Source organism: Carcharhinus amblyrhynchos, chromosome 10 (assembly GCF_965287045.1).
Source record: "Carcharhinus amblyrhynchos chromosome 10, sCarAmb.v2.hapA, whole genome shotgun sequence".
In the NCBI taxonomy this organism is placed as follows: Eukaryota; Metazoa; Chordata; class Chondrichthyes; order Carcharhiniformes; family Carcharhinidae; genus Carcharhinus; species Carcharhinus amblyrhynchos.
The window spans coordinates 103,369,729-103,394,532 of record NC_137333.1 but is presented as its reverse complement, the minus strand read 5'-3'; the positions used below and the strand labels follow the sequence as shown (position 1 = coordinate 103,394,532).

General features: G+C 42.2%; 1 protein-coding gene across 1 annotated transcript in view; it reads left to right on the top strand.

The window, feature by feature from the left end:
* uvrag (UV radiation resistance associated gene) overlaps positions 1-24,804 on the top strand; it is a 320,344-nt gene that overhangs the window by 85,871 nt on the left and 209,669 nt on the right. Inside the window, exon 7 of the mRNA XM_080197696.1 lies at positions 24,417-24,522. Coding sequence (XP_080053822.1) covers positions 24,417-24,522 — 106 coding nt within the window. The remainder of the gene's footprint in view (positions 1-24,416; positions 24,523-24,804) is intronic.

Genomic DNA, 24,804 nt, shown 5'->3' with positions numbered 1-24,804 from the left:
TCTGATGAAACAAAAGCATATGTCCCTGGGATGGCAGGACTGTCTTGTGGAAAAAGATTGGGGAAAACAGGGCTCATGTTCTGTCGATGAGAAGTAATCTCGTTGAAACCTTAGAAGTATTATAAAGGGATCCTGATCAACTGGGCCAGAGCGCCAAGGAATGGCAAATAGAATTTAATTCAGATAAATGCAAGGTGTTGCATTTTGGTAAGACAAACGAGAGCTGTACTTACGTAGTTGGCGGTGTGGCCCTGGGGAGTGTTGTCGAATGGAGACCTCTAGGGGTGCAGGGACATAGTTTCTTGGAAGTGATGTCACAGATAGGGTGGTGAAGGCACATTTGGCACACTTGCTTTCAGAGTGCAGGAGTTGGGATGTTATGTTGCAAGACAGTGGTACGGCCACATTTGGAGTACTGCATACAATTCTGCCCTGCTATAGGAAGAATGTTATTAAATTGGAAAGGGTGCAAAAAAGACTGACAATGATGTTACCTAGATTGGAAGGTTCGAATTATAAGGGGAGGCTGGAACATTTCCCCCCACCCCAAGAGCAGGAGGATGAGGGGTAACCTTAGATGTATAAAATCATGAGGTGTGTCAATAAGGTAAATAGCCAAGGTCCTTTCCCCAGGGAAGGCGGGGGGTGGAACTTTTATGGAATAACATATATGGAATAAGCTGCCAGAGGTGGTGGTAGAGGCAGGTACAATTACAACATTTAGAAGACATTTTGACAGATATATGGATAGGAAATGTTTAGAAGGATATAGGCCAAATGCAGGTAAATGGGACTGCACTACCCTCTGTGAAAAAGTTCCACCCCCCACCTTCCCTGGGGAAAGGACCTTGGCTATTTACCTTATTGACACACCTCATGATTTTATACATCTAAGGTTACCCCTCATCCTCCTGCTCTTGGGGTGGGGGGAAATGTTCCAGCCTCCCCTTATAATTCGAACCTTCCAATCTAGGTAACATCATTGTCAGTCTTTTTTGCACCCTTTCCAATTTAATAACATTCTTCCTATAGCAGGGCAGAATTGTATGCAGTACTCCAAATGTGGCCGTACCACTGTCTTGCAACATAACATCCCAACTCCTGCACTCTGAAAGCAAGTGTGCCAAATGTGCCTTCACCACCCTATCTGTGACATCACTTCCAAGAAACTATGTCCCTGCACCCCTAGAGGTCTCCATTCGACAACACTCCCCAGGGCCACACCGCCAACTACGTAAGTACAGCTCTCGTTTGTCTTACCAAAATGCAACACCTTGCATTTATCTGAATTAAATTCTATTTGCCATTCCTTGGCGCTCTGGCCCAGTTGATCAGGATCCCTTTATAATACTTCTAAGGTTTCAACGAGATTACTTCTCATCGACAGAACATGAGCCCTGTTTTCCCCAATCTTTTTCCACAAGACAGTCCTGCCATCCCAGGGACATATGCTTTTGTTTCATCAGATAAAATGCTGGAAAATCTCAGCAGGTTTGATAGCATCTGTGGAGAGAGAACAGAGCAATTGTTTTGAGTCTTGGTGACTCTTCGTCAGAGTCTGGTGCACTTTGCACACCCTCTGTCAGTAGTATCCTTCCTAAGGTATGCAAAACAAAACTGTGCACACTGCTCTGGGTTCAGTCTAACCAAGGTTCCACACAATTGAAGCAAGATTTTGCTACACTTGTCCCCAAACACTCCTGTGATGAAAGTCAACTTGGAGCAGAAGTAACTTAGCCAACTGGCCCCTCAAGCCTGATCTGTCATTCAGTAAGATCATTGCTGATGTTTTCATGGACTCAGCTCCACTTATCTGCCTGCTCACCATAATTCCTTTACTGTTCAAAAATTTATCTTTGCCTTAAAAACATTCAACGAGGTAGCCTCAACTGCTCCACAGATTTACAACCCTTTGGGTGCAGAAGTTCCTCCTCAACTCAGTCCTAAATCTGCTCCCCCTTATTTTGAGGCCATGCCTCCTAGTTTCATCGGCCAGTGGAAACAACCTCCCTGCTTCTATTTTATTTTATTTCATTTTATGTTTTGTAAGATTCCCCCGTCATTCTTCTAAATTCTAATGAGTATAGTCCCAGTCTACTCAGTCTCTCCTCATAAGTCAACCCCCTCAACTCTGAAATCAACCTAGTGAACCTTCTTTAGCCATCCTAATTACCTGCTGCAGCTGTGAGTTATTCTTCAGTGAGTGCAGAGGAGGTTTACTAGGCTGATACCGGAGTTGAGGGGGTTGAGCTATGAGGAGAGGCTGAATAAACTAGGCTTGTACTCGTTAGAGTTTAGAAGAATGAGGGGAGATCTCATTGAGACGTATAAGATGATGAATGGGATGGATAGGATAGAGGTGGAAAGACTCTTCCCGCTCAAAAAAGACAGTAGGACTAGGGGGCACAGCCTCAAGATAAAGGGGGGGCGGTTCAGAACGGAGTTGAGGAGGAACTTCTTCACTCAAAGGGTGGTGAATCTCTGGAATTCTCTGCCCGTTGAAGTGGTGGAGGCTGCCTCGCTAAATATTTTTAAGAAGCGGGTTGATGGGTTTTTGATAAGAGAGGGGATTAAGGGTTATGGGGAGAGGGCGGGAAAGTGGAACTGAGCCACGACAGATCAGCCATGATCTTATTGAATGGCGGGGCAGGCTCGAAGGGCCAGATGGCCTACTCCTGCTCCTATTTCTTATGTTCTTATGTTCTTATATCACACGGGCTCTTTTGTACATGCTTTCTAAATTGCTATCATTTTAAAAATCCTCTGCACATCTGTTCCTCCTACCAGAGTGGATAAACTCATGTTTTCATACATGGTATTCAATCTGCCGTGTTTTGCCTACAATCCACATTATATTGCATCTGTTATGTCCTTTCCCATTCGAAGACTGTACAAATCCCCTTGAAACCACTTTGCATCTTCGTCACGTTGCACACTCCCTCCGCAAAAATACTACTTCAGGTTTGTCAAACATGATTTCCTGTTTATAAATCAATGTAGACACCACTTGATTAATCATCCAAGTGTCCATTTATCATATCTTTTATAATCGATTCCAGCATTTCCCTTACTACTGATGTAAGGGTGGCACAGTGACAAAGTGGTTCGCACTGTTGCTTCATAGCGCCAGGGACCAGAGTTCGATTCCTAGCTTAGGTCACTGTCAGCGTGCAGTCTGCATGCCCTTGCCGTGCCTGCATTAGCTTCCTCCCACAGTCTGAAAGACGGGCTGGTTAGGTGCATTGGCCAGCTGAAATTCTCCCTCAGTGAACCCAAACAGGTGCTGGAGTGTGGCGACTAGGGAATTCTCACAGTAAATTCATTGCAATATTAATGTAAGCCTATTTGTGACATTAATGGATAAACTTTAAAGATACGTGATCAACAAACAATCTCAAACAATGACAAGACAGTACAGGAATGTATCTGGTGAACTGGTATGACAACAACCTTTCCCTCCAATGTCAGCAAAACAAAAGAGATTGTCATCGACTTCAGGAAGTATAGTGGAGAACATGTCCCTGTCTACGTCAATGGGGACGAAATAGAAATGGTCCAGAGCTCCAAGTTTTTAGGTGTTCAGATCACCAACGATCTGTCCTGGTCCTCCCATGCTGACACTAGTTAAGAAAGCCCACCAACGCCTCTACTTTTTCAGAAGACGAAAAAAATTTGGCATGTCAGCTACGGTTCTCAACTTTTACAGATGCACCATCGAAATCATTCTTTCTGGTGGCATCCCTACTTGGTATGGCTCCTGCTCTGCCCAAGACTGCAACAAACTACAAAAAGTCGTGAACTGAGCCCAATCCATCACGCAAATCAGCCTCCCATCCATTGACTCTGTCTACACTTCCCGCTGCCTCGGAAAAGCAGCCAGTCTAATTAAGGACCCCATGCACCCTGGACATACTCTCTTCCACCATCTTCTGTTATGAAAAAGATAAACAAGTTTGAGGTCACGTATTAACAGACTCAAGAACAGCCTTTTCTGTGCTGCCATCAGACTTTTGAACCTATCTTGCATTAAGTTAATCTTTCTTTGCACCCTAGCTGTGACTGTAACACTACATTCTGCATTCTCTTGTTTCCTCCTCTATAAACGATATGCTTCATCTTTTGCGCAGTATGTTAATACATGCAACAATAATAAATCAAATTAAATGAAAAGCTTGGTTGAAGTAGATTTTAAGCAGAATTTTTCAAGTAGGAGAGAGTTATGAAGAGGTTTTGGGGGATCCAGAGCTTAGAGCCTAGGTGGCTACAGACACAGGCACCACCAATGAAACTGTTTAAAACTCAACATGTGCAATGGGTTTGGAGGATTGAATGAGAGGGGCAAGGTCATTTTGAGGTTTGAAAGCACATTGAGAATTTTATGATTGAGCAATTTCCAGACCAGGAGCCAGCATAGGTCAGTGCGCCGGTCAAGGGTGACTGAGTAAATGTGAACTGACGCAAATTAGGATGCAACCAAAGTAAACTACTTGAGGTTTAATTATAGCACTGGGGCACATGTTAAAACCAGTAAAAGGTAAATTTAAGACTAACAATAGGAAATGGTGTTTGAGTGATCAATATATGGAATAAGATTTCCAAAGTATTGCAGTGGAGGTGAAACCTTAAATATTGCAACAGGGGCTTTCTAGAAGAGTGAACTAAAATTGGCGAATGGCTGTAATTTTCTTGTGATGTTTGTAAATATTTATTAGTGTCACAAGTAGGCTTAAATTAACACTGCAGTGAAGATGCTGTGAAAACCCCCTAGTTGCTACACTCCAGCGCCTGTTTGGATACATAAGAACATAAGAAATAGGAGCAGGAGTAGGCCATCCAGCCCTTCGAGCCTGCCCCGCCATTCAATAAGATCATGGCTGATCTGTCGTGGCTCAGTTCCACATTCCCGCCCTCTCCCCAAAACCCTTAATCCCCTCGCTTATCAAAAACCCATCAACCCACGTCTTAAAAATATTTAGCGAGGCAGCCTCCACCACCTCAACGGGCAGAGAATTCCAGAGATTCACCACCCTTTGAGTGAAGAAGTTCCTCCTCAACTCCGTTCTAAACCGCTTCCCCCCCCCCCCCTTTATCTTGAGGCTGTGCCCCCTAGTCCTACTGTCCTTTCTGAGCGGGAAGAGCCTCTCCACCTCTATCCTATCCATCCCATTCATCATCTTATACGTCTCAATGAGATCTCCCCTCATTCTTCTAAACTCTAACGAGTACAAGCCTAGTTTATTCAGCCTCTCCTCATAGCTCAACCCCCTCAACTCCGGCATCAGCCTAGTAAACCTCCTCTGCACTCCCTCCAAGGCCAGAATATCCTTGCGTAAGTACGGCGACCAAAACTGCACACAGTACTCCAGTTGCGGCCTCACCAATGCCCTATACAGCTGCAGCAAGACCTCCCTACTTTTATATTCAATCCCCCTTGCTATGAAGGCCAGCATCCCATTCGCCTTCCTGACCACCTGCTGCACCTGCAAGCTGGGTTTTTGCGACTCATGCACAAGGACCCCAAGGTCCCTCTGCACCATCGCCTGCTGCAGTTTTTCGCCACGTAAGTGATAATCCTTCCTACCATTATTCCTACCAAAGTGGACCACCTCGCACTTGCCACCATTAAATTCCATTTGCCATTTCCTGGCCCATTCGCCCAGCCTATCTAGATCCTTCTGCAGACTCTCCACACCCTCCGCGCAATTTGCCGTTCCACCAATCTTGGTGTCATCAACAAATTTCGACACCATACACTCGGTTCCCTCCTCCAGATCATCTATATAAATGCTAAATAGCTGAGGCCCCAGCACCGACCCCTGGGGCACTCCACTAGTCACCAACCGCCAATCCAAATAGCACCCATTAACCCCCACTCTCTGCCTCCTATTTGACAACCAATCCCCTATCCACGCTAACACCCTACCCCCAACTCCATGCCCCCTTGCCTTCTGCAATAACCTTTTGTGAGGTACCTGATACGTTGAGGGAGAATTTAGCATGGCCAATCCATGTAATCAGCACACCTTTGGACAGTGGGAGGAAACTGGAGCACCCAGAGGAAACCCATGCAGACATGGAGAGAACGTGCAGACTCCACAGAGACAGTGACCCAAGCTGGGCATCGAATCTGGGTCCCTGGTGCTGTGAGGCAGCCGTGCTTGTCACTGTGCCGCCCATACTGGGATTTGGGGGAAGTTTTTAGCCAAGCGCCAGTGTTGTTGCTGAGTGAGAGAGAGGAATAGCTTTCATGGAAAAAATAAATTGCACAGAAAGTAGGTGGAAAAACCATGAATGAAGTGGGGAGTAGGTAACTGAGGAAAGAAAAGGAAAATAATCATAAAGAAGCAAATAGTACTGTTAAAAAAAAGAATATTCTCATTTGCATTATGGAGCATCAGAAACATAATTGATGCTTGCTTCATGTGTCATTTAATGAGGCAATTAATAGACCACAGAGAACATTCGTCTTGTTCACAGATGGAACAATATTTCATTGTTTTCCATACGTTACATGAGAATCAAAGCCAATGTTACTGTTCTTGATTGATAGGATATTATGATTCTGTGGTACCTGGAATGATAAAAACACATCCTGTAATTATCACTTTGTTGTGTTTCTGAGGATGAGCTTCATCACTTGAGGCTGTCAGTCTGTGGTCAAAGTGTTCCTCTCAAAAACAAGCCATAGGATATAGATTTCTCTGGGAATTAAGAAACCAATTTGGCAGCTAGCACGGAAGAGTAGTGAAACTGTTGCCTCGGGCCTTAGGAGAGACTTAGAGACAAAGAAAGAAGGATATCTTTGGTGTTTGTCTTTTATTATTAGGCTGGGCCAGGGTGATGGTATTAATGACATTTTATATTGTACCTTTAGGTTAGATAGAACCGTAGTCTGCTGTTACAGCTTCAACCCAAAGCTTAACGACTGCCTTTGTATGAAATGGCTTTTGCTGTTATTATACAGTATTGGGGTAAATCAAGCATCTTGGTGGCAAATTGTCCCAGATCACTCTGTGTTATAACAGTTGTAGGGCAATGCTCCTTGTTAGTAATGCTCTCATTTGTGGCAGTTTGTTATATAGCATATTGGGCGACATCATTGAACATCTTTAAGACAGAGGCCCTTGATTAGGAGATCAGGGGTTATGGGGAAAAAGCAGGAGAATAGGAATGAGAAAAGTATCAGCCTTGATTGAATGGTGGAGCAGACTCAATGGGCCAAGTGGCCTAATTCTACTCCTATGTCTAATGGTCTTATGGTTTTATAGCATTATCAAAAATGATTGTTTATAGAAAATGTAGCATCCTGCGTTTCTGCATACCAGTGAGTGCGTACTGGGTGCTGCTCTACATGTAAACTTCCTACATTCCAGTTATCACCTGGAAGATAATTGGGAAATTATCTTGTGGGCAAGATAATTGGATTAACATTTCCTGTTGATGACTTTGTCAGAACTGACAAAGTTTACTCTGCTCGTGGACATCTGGCCTATTTGCAATGGGAGTAGGTTAATCTCCAGTACAGCCTTTCATCCCTTTGGCATTTGAATCCCTAGCAAATGCTAATTTGATGTGGAGATGCTGGCGTTGGACTGGGGTAAACACAGTAAGAAACCTCAGAACACGAGGTTAAAGTCCAACAGGTTTATTTAGTAGCAGACCTTCAATTTGCTACCAGATAAACTTGTTGGACTTTAACCTGGTGTTGAGACTACTTAAAATGCTAATTTGCCAGTATTAAGGTATATTTGAATGGTTAAATGTACTGTTATTCTCATACAATAATGATGAGGGTAAAGAATCATCAGGTGTGCAAAAAATCTTGTAGCATCTTTGTTTATGGAATAATTCTTCAGAATGTGAGGTTCACTTCACTCTCTCTCTCCTTTTGAAATAGCGTTGTTTATGCCATGATAAATGTGCTGTAATATTCAATTTTGCAGTGAGGTATAGGCATGACCTTGTTTTATTAGCGGTCTGTCTAGTGGGGTAGGTCGCAGGTAGAAGACCATGTATTGTAGGCCACAAACTCCCCATTTTGCTTTTGCTAATCCCTTTGGTAGCAGGATTGCAAGATTTTAGTGATGAGACAAAAGAAACTTGCTTTTTTGATTGTTAAAGTTGAGATAAATGGATGGTAATTGCTAAATCGAATTGGAGGAGGTCACAATTGTTATGATAGAGAAGGAGGTAATTTGCCCCATTGTGTGTGCACTGGCTATCCAAACGCTCATCGTGACTTGTGCCATTCCCATCCCTTCACACTCCCGCATGCTGTTTCTATTCAAGTAATTGTCTAATGCTCTCTTGAATTCCTCGATTGAACCTGCCTCCTTTTCAGGCAGACCTGAACCATTCGTTGTGTGAAAACGGTTTTTTCTTGCATCATGTAATTTTCAGATCACTGATTGAAAACCAAGATAGAGATTAGCGAAAACCTTTTCCATCTTGAAGACTGTCCGGAGATGGAATTTCCTTAACAGTCATGACAGTATCTTAAGAGAAAACTAGGTAAATAGGTTAAAGAATGAAAAGTTATGAGCAAAGTACAGTAATCGCATAGCTATTTCTTCAGGCCAACTTTGGCACAATGGCTGCCTCCGGCTCCATCACAGTTTCTGTGGTTGGTTGTGCGGAGCTGTGTGTAGTGTTTCCATTTCCGTTAACAGTTAAGTTATGAATCATATTGTGTGCTGAGGTGTTTCTAGTGTTGCTGCGGCAAATTCTTAGGTTATTACCACCACTGATGATCTGTCTCTAGTAATTTTCCCATTTATGCTGAACTCTGACTCGTCCTGCCCAAATAGCGATGCATATGTTAAGGATAAGCAGAGCTGTTGAGAACCAGAGTGTTTCCTGCAGTATAATGACACCAGGTCTAGACAGCGTCGTGTTATAACAAATCCCTTTTCTGATTGTAATGAAGTTTCTCTCAAAAAAACGTATTTATACACTTCGAGGTTGCCAACCAATTGTCAACATCACAATAATTTTTGATTCAATTGAGTGTTTGCCACACATGCAGAATAATTTGTGGCAATGCATCTGAACAGCTGGTTGCATATTTTGGGTCCCCGTTTGTTTGGGTGTGATCTTTTGATCTCACAACAACAACCTCCTGATGACAATTATCAAGGTGCTGTAGATTTTACATGCTGTAGATTTTTGAGTTATTTCACGCCTTTGTCCTGCCTACAAAATACTCAAGTGTTCCAAAACCATTTTTTCCACAAGCTATCAAATCAATTATCCGTTTCTTAAAATAAAGCATGCATTTTTAATTAGACCAGTGTCCTGATTGCACTCAGCTCCTTGGTTGTGGTATGTTTGATGAAGGGTTTTCGATATTGGCTAACCTGCATTTGTGATTTTAAGTTCAATTATTTCCATTGGAGAAGGGAGTGCTTGGGAAAAGTACTGATTTTGATTTGACTTATTATTATCACGTGTATTAACATGCAGTGAAAAGTATTGTTTCTTGCATGCTATACAGACAAAGTATACTGTACATGGTGAAGGAAAGGGGAAAGTGGAGAATGTAATGTTGTAGTCATAGTTAGGGTGTAGGAAAAGATCAACTTACTGCGAGGTAGGTCCATTCAAAAGTCTGACAGCAGCAGGGAAGAAGTTGTTCTTCAGTCAGTTGGTACGTGCCCTGAGACTTTTGTATCTTTTTTCCTAACGGAAGAAGGTAGAAGAGAGAATGTCCGAGGTGCATAGGATCCTTAATTGTGCTGGCTGCTTTTCTGAGGCAGACGGTGTCAATGGATCGGAAGCTGGTTTGCGTGATAGAATGGACTTTGTTCACGACCGTTTGTAGTTTCTTGCAGTCTTGGACAGAGCAGGAGCCATACCAAACTGTGATACATCCAGAAAGAATGCTTTCTATAGTGCATCTGTAAAAGTTGGCACGAGTTGTAGTAGAACATAGCAAGTTTTTGATGTATTATTGTCACATATATTAGTATACAGTGAAAAGTATTGTTTCTTGCGCAATATGCTGATAAAGCATACCATACATAGAGAAGGAAGGGAGTGAGTGTAGAATTTCCTTAGTCTTCTGAGAAAGTTGCAATGTTGGTGTGCAGGTTTCTTACATTCCAGACTGGCAGCTGTGCTAGTTTGTGTTTCCTCACAGGCAGTTTTCTTTCTTGCACTCCTGACATGCTATGTTTGTAATTCTGCTGCAGACACAGATAACTTTCCTTTGCCTCAATTCAATTAAGTTATTTTTAATGGAATGGAGACAAGAAAATATTTCATTTACTGTTTGAACAAGGTAGCAATTTTAATTTTGCTGGCAGTTCTGAATAAACCTGGGCATTTCTGGTCTCCGAGATGGTTCCTTTAGCGATTTGGAAGATATGAGAGATGTATTTTGCAATCCTGATCAGTTAGGAAGCTAAGCTTAAATGTAGCACTTTTGAGCCAAGCTGAGAAGTGGTCAAGTTTACTTTTGATTTTCTCACCCCTCTCCAATGGCAGGTTAGACTTGTGGTGTATGACGTTTCCAAAGTGTTAATTTATCATTCAGAATTTGTAAGCACGTAACAGAAGTCCTCCTTTCAACCTGTGTGCAAATCCATGATCATGCTTTGATGTGATTTGTGCCATGAAGCAGCATTGTTGCAGGGACTTTGGACTCCATTCTGTGATCACTTGTCACCAATAGCTGGGTGTAGGCAGGTAAGGATATGGACGTAGACGTTTCTGATTAAAGCCCTTCAATGTGTACCGAGCAGTTAGTAATGAGTAAACCATATGTGTTTAGCTGAGCATTTAAAACATTAAAGTAAACATGATCATGAATGTCTTTTCCATATCACAGCACATGGAGCAGACACAGGGAAGTTTTACATAGAAAAATGGAGGTGACCTCTCAGACACAGGAGGTCTGATCGCGTCTGTGGAGAGAAAAACAGTTAACGTTTTGAACCTATACCATTCTTCTACAGAACAGTTCTGTGATGTCACTGAACCTGTAATCCAGAGGCCCAGACTAATGCATTGGGTACATGCATTTAAATCCTGCCATGGTAGCATTGTGGAATTTAAATTAAGTTTTTAATAAATCTGGCATTGAAAGCTGGTCTTGTAATAGTACAGTAAGAAGTCTCACAACACCAGGTTAAAGTCCAACAGGTTTATTTGGTAGCATGAACTTCGAGCGCTGCTCCTTCATCAGGTGAGCAGGAGTTCTATTCATAACAGGGCATGTAAAGACACAAATTCAATTTACAAAATAATGGTTGGAATGCGAGTCTGATAGTAATAGTAACCATGAAACTGCCACCAATTGTTGTTTTGACCCGTCTAAATAGACTAAATACTAAATAGACTAAAAGAGACTAAATAGACTGAGTCTGCACTTGTTGGAGTTTAGAAGGATGAGGGGGGAATCTTATAGAGACGTATAAGATAATGAAAGGGATGGATAGGGTAGAGGTAGAGAGATTCTTCCTGCTTAGAAAGGATAGCAGGACTAGAGGGCACAGCCTCAAGATGAGGGGGGGGACAGTTTAGATCGGAGTTGAGGAGGAACTTCTTCACTCAAAGGGTAGTGAATCTCTGGAATTCTCTGCCTGTTGAAGTGGTGGAGGCTACCTCGCTAAATATATTTAAGTCACGGGTAGATAGGTTTTTGGCAGACAAGGGAATTGAGGGTTATGGGGAGAGAGCGGGAAAGTGGAACTGATCCACTTCAGATCAGCCATGATCTTATTGAATGGCGGGCAGGCTTGAGGGGCTAGATGGCCTACTCCTGCTCCTATTTCTTCTTGTTCTTATTTATCTGGTTCACTAAAGTCCTTTGGGGAAGGAAATCTGCCTGATCTGGCCTACATGTGACTCCAGAACCTAAAACTCTTTTTGTAAAGAACAAGCAGCATGTGCTTTAAAAAGTATTTGAGGAGGAACATTCAGTTCTTGCAAGTGTCTCGATTGTAACTGCTTCATTTTTCACCTATTGTCTGTCGTCTTTGTTTAGTGTGTGTTTTAGGAAGCTGTAGACAAAAGACTATCATCCAGTGTATGTTCCCTTGAACATTCTTCAGTTAAGCTCAGTTGGTGGCTGTTTCACCTCTGGGTCTGAAGGTTCGAGTTTGAATCCCACAGCAGAGCTCGATTCTGTAATCGAAGCTGATACTCCAGTTTATTGCTGAGGGAGTGCTGAATTTACAGAAGTGCAATATTTGGATGAAGCATTAGGCTGGGCATCCATTTTCCCATTTTTAGCAGATCGTTAATGTTCAAGATCAACATTATCCAGGCCAACATTCCTTCCTCAACTAATACCACTAAAGCAGATTAACTAGTGATTTGTCTCCCTGTGGTTCTGCTGACTCAGATTGGCTGCTGCATTTTCTTACATAACTATAGCATTTTAGAAGTAATTTATTATGAAATATGCTATATAAATCAAATCATTTTGTTTTCTTAAATCTGTAATATGATTTTTAGCTCTGGCTGATCTTTTAGTTTTGCATTTTGGGTCTATGAACGATACTCTTGGTCCACCCATCAGTTATCCAAGAAATCCTTACCCTAGCCATTAATCTTTTCCTGTGAAGAAGGAATTTCTTTCATTCAAACCTAATGCTTCACCTGGCGAGCAGCAATAATATTGGAATAAATAGCCATGGGTGTCTATATTTCGTTAAGAAGACTTCCTCCTCCTCTGCCAAATGATATGACAGCCATACCTGTAGCAGTAATAAATAGTTGAAGTGTTAAGATTTTGGCTTCATGAAGTAGGTGTGAATATTAAGTCTGGTTTTAAACAACCTCTCAGCCCATTAGGCATTTGTATTTATGGGGGGGTAAGTGTGAAACCAAGTTCTGGGTTTCCATCCTGTTCTTGTGGAATGGGACAAATACTTATTCATTTACCAGAATACTGCTGTGGATTGCTATGCTTTGGAAGGATTTTTCTTAATCACATTCTGTTCTATTTTAATTGACATTGAACTTTACATGTGATCTGAGCATCAGTGCTTTTGAGTAAATTAACTTTGATATTTCCTAGCTGTTGGATCTCTTCTTTGGATATTTGGATAAGAAGCAATAGCTATTATTAAAGGGAACCATGCTTCTAATTATGTCAAAATACACCCTGTTGTGTCCAGTCAAATGTTGGAGTTTGACTCTGAAAAAGAGTCATTCCATTTGAAACACTGACAGTTGCTGTCTCCTCAGTTGTTGCTAGACCTGTTGAGTATTTCATAGAATCATAGAATCCTTATAGTGCAGAAGGAGGCCATTTGGCCCATCAAGTTTGCAGCGACAACAATCCCACCCAGGCCCTATCCCTGTAACCCCACACATTCCTAGCATTTTCTCACCGGACGAAGGAACAGCGTTCTGAAAGCTTGTGACTTGACTATCAAATAAACTTGTTGGACTTCAACCTGGTGTTGTAAGACTTTTTACTATCTTTGAGAATGCCAGAGAATAGATTAGGACCCTACAGTGCAGAAAGCGGCCATTTGGCCCATCAAGTCTGCACCAACCACAATCCTACCCAGGCCCTATTCCCGTAACCCCACGTATTTACCATGCTAATTCCCCGTCACTAGGGTAAATTTAGCATGGCCAATCAACCTAATGCACATGTGTTTGGACTGTGGAAGGAAACCAGAGCACCCAGAGGAAACCCATGGGGCGAACGTGCAGACTCCATTCAGACAGTCACCCGAGGCCAGAATTGAGCCAGGTCCCTGGCGTTGAGGCAGCAGTGCTAACCATTGTGCCACCGTGCTGCCTCTAAGAGGATTATATAAAATAGGTTGTTCAGTTTGGGTAACCATGATGTGGAAATGCTGATGTTGGACTAGGGTAGGCACAGTAAGAAGTCTCAACACCAGGTTAAAGTCCAACAGGTTTATTTGGTAGCACAAACTTTCAGAGCACTGCTCCTTTATTAGGTGAGTGAAGAGCTGGGTTCACAAACAAGACATATATAGGCACAGACTCAATTTACAAGCATTATCTTGTAAATTGAATCTGTGCCTATATATGTCCTGTTTGTGAACTCAGCTTGTGCTACCAAACAAACCTGTTGGACTATAACCTGGTGTTGAGAAAGTTCTTACTGTGCAACTTGGGTAAGGATAAATCGCTCGAATGATTTATTCATTCAATCATTGAATCTACTGCATGGAAACAGGCCCTTCGGCCCAAATTGGTCCATGCCAACCAAAAAGCCCAGTTTGATTTTTTTTTTCCTCTGTGGAGCAACACGAATGTCAAATTAATAGGAATAATTTTTCAAAATGATCTGTCCCTTGGAGTATGAAACAGTCTTGTGTGCCTCTAATGTTGACCAGTCCACGGCTCAAACATTTATCTTCTATTCAGTTAAATGCAAGGAAAATGATGGTAAGAAACTGTTCCTTCTTGAGTACATCAAGAACTGGAAGGCATAGGCTCAAAATATTTGGCAAAAGAAGTGGTGAGGCAAAATGTTGTTGCTCAGTGGGTGTTTGGAGTCTGCAATGAACTTGCTGAGAGTCTTGGAGACAGAGGAAACTGGAGAGTGGGGGTTAATGGGTGCTATTCAGATTGGCGGTTGGTGACTAGTGGAGTGCCCCAGGGGTCGGTGCTGGGGCCTCAGCTATTTAGCATTTATATAGATGATCTGGAGGAGGGAACCGAGTGTATGGTGTCGAAATTTGCTGATGACACCAAGATTGGTGGAACGGCAAATTGCGCGGAGGGTGTGGAGAGTCTGCAGAAGGATCTAGATAGGCTGGGCGAATGGGCCAGGAACTGGCAAATGGAATTTAATGTTGGCAAGTGCGAGGTGGTCCACTTTGGTAGGAATAATGGTAGGAAGGACTATTACCTACGTGGCGAAAAACTGCAGCAGGCGACGGTGCAGAGGGACCTCGCGGTCCTTGTGCATGAGTCGCAAAAACCCAGCCTGCAGGTGCAGCAGGTGGTCAGGAAGGCGAATGGGATGCTGGCCTTCATAGCGAGGGGGATTGAATATAAAAGTAGGGAGGTCTTGCTGCAGCTGTATAGGGCATTGGTGAGGCTGCAGCTGGAGTACTGTGTGCAGTTTTGGTCGCCGTACTTACGCAAGGATATTCTGGCCTTGGAGGGAGTGCAGAGGAGGTTTACTAGGCTGATACCGGAGTTGAGGGGGTTGAGCTATGAGGAGAGGCTGAATAAACTAGGCTTGTACTCGTTGGAGTTTAGAAGAATGAGGGGAGATCTCATTGAGACATATAAGATGATGAATGGGATGGATAGGATAGAGGTGGAGAGACACTTCCTGCTCAGAAAGGACAGTAGGACTAGGGGGCACAGCCTCAAGATAAAGGGGGGATGGTTTAGAACGGAGTTGAGGAGGAACTTCTTCACTCAAAGGGTGGTGAATATCTGGAATTCTCTGCCCGTTGAGGTGGTGGAGGCTGCCTCGCTAAATATTTTTAAGACGCGGGTTGATGGGTTTTTGATAAGCGAGGGGATTAAGGGTTATGGGGAGAGGGTGGGAATGTGGAACTGAGCCACGACAGATCAGCCATGATCTTATTGAATGGCGGGGCAGGCTCGAAGGGCTAGATGGCCTACTCCTGCTCCTATTTCTTATGTTCTTATGATTGCCATCTGAAAACAAAAATGTGCAAGGTTACAGTGATAAGATGGGGAATATAAGATAGAATGTTATTTCAGTGAGCCAGTGCAGACCCGATGGGGTGAATGGCCTCCTGCACTGTAAAGATTGTGTTCTGGCTCACTGCATCTCATTTCTTGCTGCTCTGTCTCAGTGAGATGATTTAGCTGCAAAATATTTGCTACATCAGCCTGTCAGTTAATGATTCAAACTATTTTAATTTTGATTACATTATTGGCATTCTCAACTCAGTCTTGTATTCCTGTTTATTGTAATAACACAATTTTTTGCTCATGGTTCCCTGGCAATAAAGATTAATTATTGATGAATGATCTGATGATTGACCAACTTAAAATTGTGCGCAACATAGATCAACATAATTATCTGCTTAATCTCTGTTTGATTTTAACACTTCAGCCTGATATTTGTCATATTGTTGAGAGTAAAATTTGTAATTCAGAACCTTGTGATTCTGGTAGGGACCTTGACTGTTTAAAGAGGAATAGAAACATCCAGTAATTGATTAACAGAACTACACTACAAAATTTTACTACTTTAAACAGAAACAACTTCATTGTACTTAAAAAAAAAATTAAAGTAAGCAAATGCTATTAACACTATAGTTTATAAAAACTCATGCTTTAAACTCAGTTCTACCTTTTACATCCCTCCACCACCCCCCCCTCCAATCAAGTATGTTCTCACACAAAAGGATTTTGAAGTTTAATTCACTCAATCCAGCAGTACCCAACCCAGAGGTGTGCCACAACCCTCTACAATTCACTTTACCTGCCCCTCAGTATTTCAACAATTCACAGAGGAAGATTTTTATGAAGGGTCCTTCAATTAGCTTTTTGGCTAAGCAACCATACAACATCTTTAAAAGATTTCTTGATTGTGGATGCCCCAGCTCTTTGTTCTCATTACCGGCAGATACCGAGCTCATGGCCTCCCCGACTGAGAGATACAGCTTACATGAGAAATAATCTGTAGCTGCCCACTGAGGGAAAAGCCAACTCCACGACAATGTGGCATTAAATTCAAATCCCACCATCTGTCATAGTAGGATCCGAACCCTGGTTTTGAGATCACTACCTAAGTCTTTAGGTTACGAGTCCAGTGACATTGCCACTAGGCAACTGCCTCACCAGTGCAATTTCAACTCTTTGGCAATCCACGAGCTTCATTAAGCTGGCTTAGTCCCAGGTTTCTTCAAACTCTGTTTTCTGGCTCCAGTGTTATAAATGGATCCCAGTGCAGCTTCTGAACACTAACTGTCTCCTAAAAACACATTTCAGCTCTCCAAACTTTTCCTGAGCCTTAACTGCACAGAACAGTTCCTAAGACTATTGTTGAGCTGCAGACCACAAGGTCAAACTGCCAGCAACCTCTACTCAAGAAGAATGCAGATTAATTGAAATCACAGAACCTTCTTAAACTCCACCTGTCTCCATGACATTGTAACCTTTCAGGGTCCACTAGATTCCTCCAGACTATTTTAGCTATAACTCAGTACACGAGATATTTCTCTGGACTGCACTTCTTCACAAGCAGTGCAAACATCACATCTTCAGCTGTCCAGCTAAATAAGCCCACCTGCTTTTTTATGGCCCCAGAACTATAGCTATTTAAATGAATCATGAGCTAGAGATTAATCAGTGGGAATTTCATGGAAAGTTTGAACTCTCACTGATCGATACCCTATTCCCCAGGACCCTCCAGTCTCAGACTCTGAGCTGGAATTGAAGACTTCTGATGGTTCTGACTTAGTTACTTGGATAGTTGCCCAGGTTATGTTAAAGCAAAGAAAAAATAATACAACTCCTGGTTAACTAGGCAGCTGATGCTCTTGACCAGACCAGCCTACCCCCTTTTACTATTACACAAATGTTTTAGAACATTTAAACTCTTACTTACCAGAATATGGCAGCTAAAGGAACGAGCTTCTGTGCCGATTTCCCTCTGCTGTTCCCTCTGAGGTTTCCTGGACTCGGTGAGTTTTGCTGGATTCTCCATCGGAAAATTGATGGGTGCATTTTTTTTGTCTGATTAGAAGATTTGGGCATCCTCATCCAATAAGGATTGCTTGCTTTGTTGGGAGGTAACCATTTCCCTTTACTCTCCCTGCCCACATTCAGCTCACTTTCGTTTGTCTTCGTCACTTCACCACTTTTTCCCTTAGTTGTTCATGTTAGTCATCATGGTGGAATCCATCAGAACCATTTGGCAATCCAAAGCAAGTTGAAGAACTCGCCCTGTAATAGGTGCCCAATTACCAAGGAAATAAAACTATGTAAGAATGCTACCAGCAGTTGAGAAGAATTGAATGAGCATTGTGTCTTAAATTTTCTGACCATCTATTCCCATTCTTCTGAAGAAAGTATTCTTAATAGCCATTTATGAAGGCGCAGCCAATAAGCAATTCCCTTGTGTCTTTGAAAACTTGTTTTTGCCGTGTGGTTCCCACTATACTCAGCTGTCAACATGAGGGAAACATTAGAAGTGAGATTTATGATCAAAATGAATGAAATTGATTATAAATCCACTTTAACATAAAGAATGTTTACTTTTCAGAGTGAGATGCATTAAGTTCAGTTACATTGTGAACCAAAATAAGGGAACCTCACTCCAAATGAGTTTGTCTTGACAAGTTAGAAAGCATGATGAGATCAAAGGCAATAACTACCTTGACAAATTGAAAAGTATTGGCCATGGAGGCCCAATGTGGAAATTGGTCCCTGTTTCCTTTGGCCAGAGAGAACATAAGAACATAAGAACATAAGAAATAGGAGCAGGAGTAGGCCATCTGGCCCTTCGAGCCTGCCCCGCCATTCAATAAGATCATGGCTGATCTGTCGTGGCTCAGTTCCACTTTCCCGCCCTCTCCCCATAACCCTTAATCCCCTCTCTTATCAAAAACCCATCAACCCGCTTCTTAAAAATATTTAGCGAGGCAGCCTCCACCACTTCAACGGGCAGAGAATTCCAGAGATTCACCACCCTTTGAGTGAAGAAGTTCCTCCTCAACTCCGTTCTGAACCGCCCCCCCTTTATCTTGAGGCTGTGCCCCCTAGTCCTACTGTCTTTTTTGAGCGGGAAGAGTCTTTCCACCTCTATCCTATCCATCCCATTCATCATCTTATACGTCTCAATGAGATCTCCCCTCATTCTTCTAAACTCTAACGAGTACAAGCCTAGTTTATTCAGCCTCTCCTCATAGCTCAACCCCCTCAACTCCGGTATCAGCCTAGTAAACCTCCTCTGCACTCCCTCCAAGGCCAAAATATCCTTGCAGGCACATTACCTCTGCTGTTTATGGAGAACTGAGAGACTGCACAGTTACCAAAATTAAAGCAAAGGCTTAAAAAACACATGTCAGTGGCAATAGTAGTTGACTATTCAGCCCCTTGAACCCAATCTACAGCATTCAACTAAATGTGATTAATCTGTTACTTGACTCTGTTTGGCTGCTATTGATCCATTTTTTGGTACCTCTGTCCAACAAAAAATGTCCATTACCTTTAAAAACTTTCTTCAATTAAGAGAAGATGGTGTTCAGTGGTATTATCATTAGCCTATTAATCCAGAAACTCAGCTAATGTCCTGGGGACCTGGGTTCGAATCTTGCCATGGTAGGTGGTGGAATTTGATTTCAATTTTAAAAAATCTGGAATTAAGAATCTACTGATGACCATGAAACCATTGTAGATTGTCATAAAAACCCATCTGGTTCACTAGTGTCCTTTAGGAAAAGAAATCTGCCATACTTACCTGGTCTGGCCTCCATGTGACTCCAGAGCCACAGTAATGTGGTTGACTCAACTGCCCTCAGGCAACTAGGGATGGGTAATAAATGCTGGCCCACAAATGAATAAAGAAAGAAGAATCAAACCTTGCATCCACAACCTTTTGGGGGATTTCCACAACATTTTGCAAACCTCTTGCTCTGGATTCCACCACCAGAGGAAATAGTTTCTCTATATCTATGCTAGAAGATCTCTAAGTTCTTAAATGTTTCAATTGCATCATCTATCAACAATTTAAACCTAAATTAGTAGAGCCCAAGTTTATGCACCCTGATTATGAAGACCTGGTATCACTTTGGTCAATTTGTGTTGTCTCCCTCCCAAGACCAATATCTCTTCTAAAGTTTGGTATGCAGAACTGAATATTCTTTTTGGTTGCCATTTGTATCTGTTCACTAGCTTGTGATGAATTATGTACATTGACTTCTACATCCCTTCGCTCTGCCACAGCACCTGGTGTTTCAACCTTTTAAAGTATTTTGCTTTGCCGGTCTTGAACCTTACATTGAACTCCATCTGTTGTTGTTCTATCTACTGTTGTCTGTCTCTACCATTGTAACTTCCTGTTCCATTTTCATTCAACTTATTGTGCATCCTAACTTAATGTCATATGCAAACTTTGATGTATGACTCTTTATTGCTTTATACAAATCAAAGTATGATGAAACGCTTGGAACTCAGTACAAATTCTGCAGAAGATCACGTCACATGCTGCCAATCAACTCAGAATAAATCTTCTATCCGTACCTTGCTCCGCAACTAATTCTAGTCCATAGAGTTTGCCTCCAATTCCCAGGTGTAGGTTGCCGGTTCTGTTGTTTTGGATCCAATCAACGTGCAGCACACTGGGTGACAGATTTCAAATGCAAAAATGGGAGAGTGGAACTTGAGGGTTGCACCATTTTATAAACCATCTTTTGAATTGTACACAAGTTTGATGACAAAGATAGCCATTTGGACATTCGGTTTAATTCAGCTATTTAATTGAGATGTTGTACTTAGCACTCTGGGTAGTTCAGCGTGTCAAAATAGTCCACTTTAATGTATGGTTTGTACAGAATTGACTTTTCTCATTCAGGCAGTGAAGTGGTCTGTGGCCAGGGGAATCAGTCAGTGGGTGGCGAAGGGGACATGGGTGATTTGCAATATCTGCCAGCGTTTTGTGCGCACAATTCTTTTGGAAGATTCGGTGCTGCGTGAGGATTGGAGATAAGAACATAAGAACATAAGAACATAAGAAATAGGAGCAGGAGTAGGCCATCTAGCCCTTCGAGCCTGCCCCGCCATTCAATAAGATCATGGCTGATCTGTCGTGGCTCAGTTCCACTTTCCCGCCCTCTCCCCATAACCCTTAATCCCCTCTCTTATCAAGAACCCATCAACCCGCTTCTTAAAAATATTTAGCGAGGCAGCCTCCACCACTTCAACGGGCAGAGAATTCCAGAGATTCACCACCCTTTGAGTGAAGAAGTTCCTCCTCAACTCCGTTCTAAACCGCCTCCCCTTTATCTTGAGGCTGTGCCCCCTAGTCCTACTGTCTTTTTTGAGCGGGAAGAGTCTCTCCACCTCTATCCTATCCATCCCATTCATCATCTTATACGTCTCAATGAGATCTCCCCTCATTCTTCTAAACTCTAACGAGTACAAGCCTAAGTGAGTTTACGTTGAGACTCAGCATTCAGTTAAAACTGCAAGATTTGGATCAGGTGTAACACTTAAGTCGATTCAAATTTGCAGATTTTATCCAGGCTTCTAAACCTGCTGTCTAGTCATTGGACATCAGACATAACCCATGTAAAAACTATTCTTGAAAAATACTTATCAGTCAGTGTTGACTGGTTCCTAAAGCTTCATTTTGAACCTGCCTTGTACTGAAGGACCTAGCTGTATGGTACACAGGAGGCCATTAATCCATCATATCTGTGCAGTATTTCGAAAATGCTAATTAAATTAGTCCCAATCTCCTATTTGTTTCAAAAAAAACATTTTTATCACTTGAACGTAAATGGCTTTTTTGCCATTGACACATGATTTTTATGTGTAGTTTTTACTGAATCTCCATGCTGGACAGTGATTTGTTTAACATAATACCCAGAACACGATAATTGTTGTACCAACTTTAAAGGAAATGTACAATGTTTCGTTACACAAATTCTCCTTTCTTCCCCCTCTTTAAATAAAGATTGCTAGCAGGCTAACCGGTGTGATCAATTTCTTCGCTGAGTCGTTATCTCCAATCTTAGCACCATGACTCATCCTCCCTAAAGCCCTGAATTCAGCACAAAACAGGAATCAAACCTGGGACCTCATGAACTGTACGGTCGAAGAGCAGAATATCTGGTGCATTCACTGATGTCTGTATGTGTATATCTGTACCCGTCTCCAGAAGTAATAAAATGTGGCTTGGGTGGGGGCTGTGCTCTGACAGACTTGCACTGAGCAAATAGAATCAAGCCATAAATTGTTCTTGCTGTAACGGAGCTCTGAAAGATTAATCTGTGGGGGACTGGAATGGCTTTTCTGAACCAAAATAAATAGTCAGGTTTTCACTTAATGCATCCAAAGATTACTGCGAGTTGAAATGTGCCATACATTTACTGTGGTTTGAGGGTTGTGTTTTTGTTTGAAATTCTTGTTCAGAATTACAGCTCAGTCCATCCAGTCAGCAGTGCCTTTTGAGGCAGTTTCTGAAAATAATCCTGTCATTTTACACGTTTTTTCATTTCAGTCCATCTGTGACATTGATGCAAGTTGAATGCAGATCCACTGATATTACCTAGGCTGCTTCACTGGCCTGGGGGTGGGGCACATACCCACAATCCAATCAGTTTCTCACCCACTGCCACTTTAGTAAGTCTATCAATGGACCTAGTGCTGTCGCAGCGGGCTCAATGATGGCCTCTGTGCTGTATCATTCTATGATTCTGTGAGCACAAGACTTCCTGGCTACTGACTGAGTGTAGGAATCCCTCTTCCCTGCCAAGGTTCCTGACTGTTTCAAGTAAGAATGTTATTTATTTAATAGCTAAACAGATTTGACTGTTGTCACAGCATCGATGAATCAAAGTAGATTCAATCTACAACTGATAATGTCCTAGGCCCAGCCATCTTCAGCTGCTTCATCAATGACCTTCTTTTCATCATAAGGTCAGAAATGGAGATGTTCCCTGCTGATTGTGCAATGATGTGGATGTGCCTGTGTTGGACTGGGGTAAACACAGTAAAAAGTCTGGCAACACCAGGTTTAAGTCCAACCGATTTATTTGATAGTAAACTCAGTAGCTTTCGAGGTTACCCCCTTCTCACCTGACGAAGGGGGTAACCTCGAAAGCTAGTGAGTTTACTATCAAATAAATCAGTTGGACTTGAACCTAGTGTTGCCAGACTTTTTAACTTGATTGTGCAATGTTCAGTACTATTCGTAACTCCTCAACAGTCCAGATTGCAGCACAATAACCGTACAAGAGCTAACAAATGACATTTATACAATACAACTGACAGGCCATCTCCATCTCCAACAACAGAGAATCTGACCATCGCCCCTTGACCTTCAATAGCATTACTCCATCTGAAACTGAATTGGATGTATTAATGCTGTGGAGCAGGTTGGTGACTGGGAATTGTGCATCGTGTAATTTACCTCATGACTCCACGAAGCCTGATGACCATCTCCAAGGCACAAGTAGGAATGTGATGGAATAATCTCCACTTGCCTAGATGAGTGCAGCTCTAACAATGCTGAAGCTTGATAACATCCAGGATAAAGCAGCCTGCCTGATTGGACACCATTCACAAATATTCACTCTTTCCACCATTGGTGCGCAGTGGCAGCAGTGTGTGCCGGCTACAAGATACATTGCTGAAACTTACCAACGCTCCTTAAACAGCACCTTCGATGGGCCAGGGCAGCAGACACCTGGGAACCCCACCACCTGGAAGTTCCCCTCCAAGCCATTTGCCATCCTGACTTGGAAATATATCACCGTTCCTTCATTGTCGCTGGGTCGAAATCATGGACCGCCCTAACAGCATTGTGGGTGTGCCTGCACCACATGGAATCCAATAGTTCAAGAAGATGGCTCTTCACCATCTTCTCAAGGGGCTTTTAGGGATGGGCAATAAATAGTGGCCTAGCCAGCAACACCCACATCCCATGAGTAAATTTGAGGAAAAGTAAATTGAAATGAGCCTTTGCAATGTGTAGTATTGGTTGTACCAATCATTTTGGACATTTGAAAGACATATTATGGTAAGTCTGGCAGATGTTCCAAAATGTGTAATCTTTGTATGAATTGTAGGTGCTATGAATTGTACGTCCAATCACTCGACTAATGATAGAAAGCAATTGTGTTCCAATGTAACAGAAATGCTATGTTCCAAACTGCGATTAATTTTTTTATTCTAACTATTAAAATGAATTTTTGATAATACATGCATCAGAGGCAGTTGATGTGACTTACGAGATGGTGCTACCCAATGGCTCATTCCAAAGATGCTAACTCAATTTTAACCCATATCAGTCGAGGGATAAATTCCTTATTAAATAGCATCGCTATTGTCCTCTATCAGGCTTATACTTGATCAGAATGCTACAAAACTGAGTAAATTTTTTTTTCAAAATGGATCCCACTTATGGTTGTCCTTTTTGGTTTTTTTTCTTCCTCGGTTCTTCCAAAAAAAATTACTTCGGCAGAAGAACTGTCATGTTTCTTCATTTTCAGTTGTGTTATGTATTAGTTGGGCGGTCTCCAAAATATCCAGAAAATACGAGCAGTGTTCACTGATGAAAGTGAGCTTGTGTTGTCTTGCGCTATTATTAAAAGTAAATTGAAATGAGTCTTTGCAATGTGTGGCATTGGTTGTAGCAATCATTTTGGACATTTGAAAGACATTTCAAATCCAAAGGGCAGGGTTTTCCATTGTTGTGATGAATTGGTATTTTGAATATTTGGAGTAAATTTCTGATTTATATATTTTTCGTTCTTGTTTGACAGGCTTCATACTGCCCAGCGTGCAATAAAACAGACTCAGGTAACCGTTCAGAAAGTAGGCAAGGAAATAGAGGAGAAATTGCGACTAACTGCATCTACTACAAAAATGGTAAGACAATCATGTATATCCTAAATATCCAATTTTGAGCTTGAAGAACTGTGAATACTTCTGATAGCTGTATGTGAGCTGAAAACCCATGCAAATATTAGGCCTGAACTTCAGTGAAGAGGCAAACTTTCGACTTAACATGCCGCTCCTAGTTTCCTACCTCAAAATGCAGGTTATCCTTTCTCAGCCAATCTTCTGTTCAGGCCAAGCAAGAACTGTGTAGGGTAATAATCCCCTAAGGCCTTCATTCAGTGGCTCCACAGTTGGACTTTATACATTTTG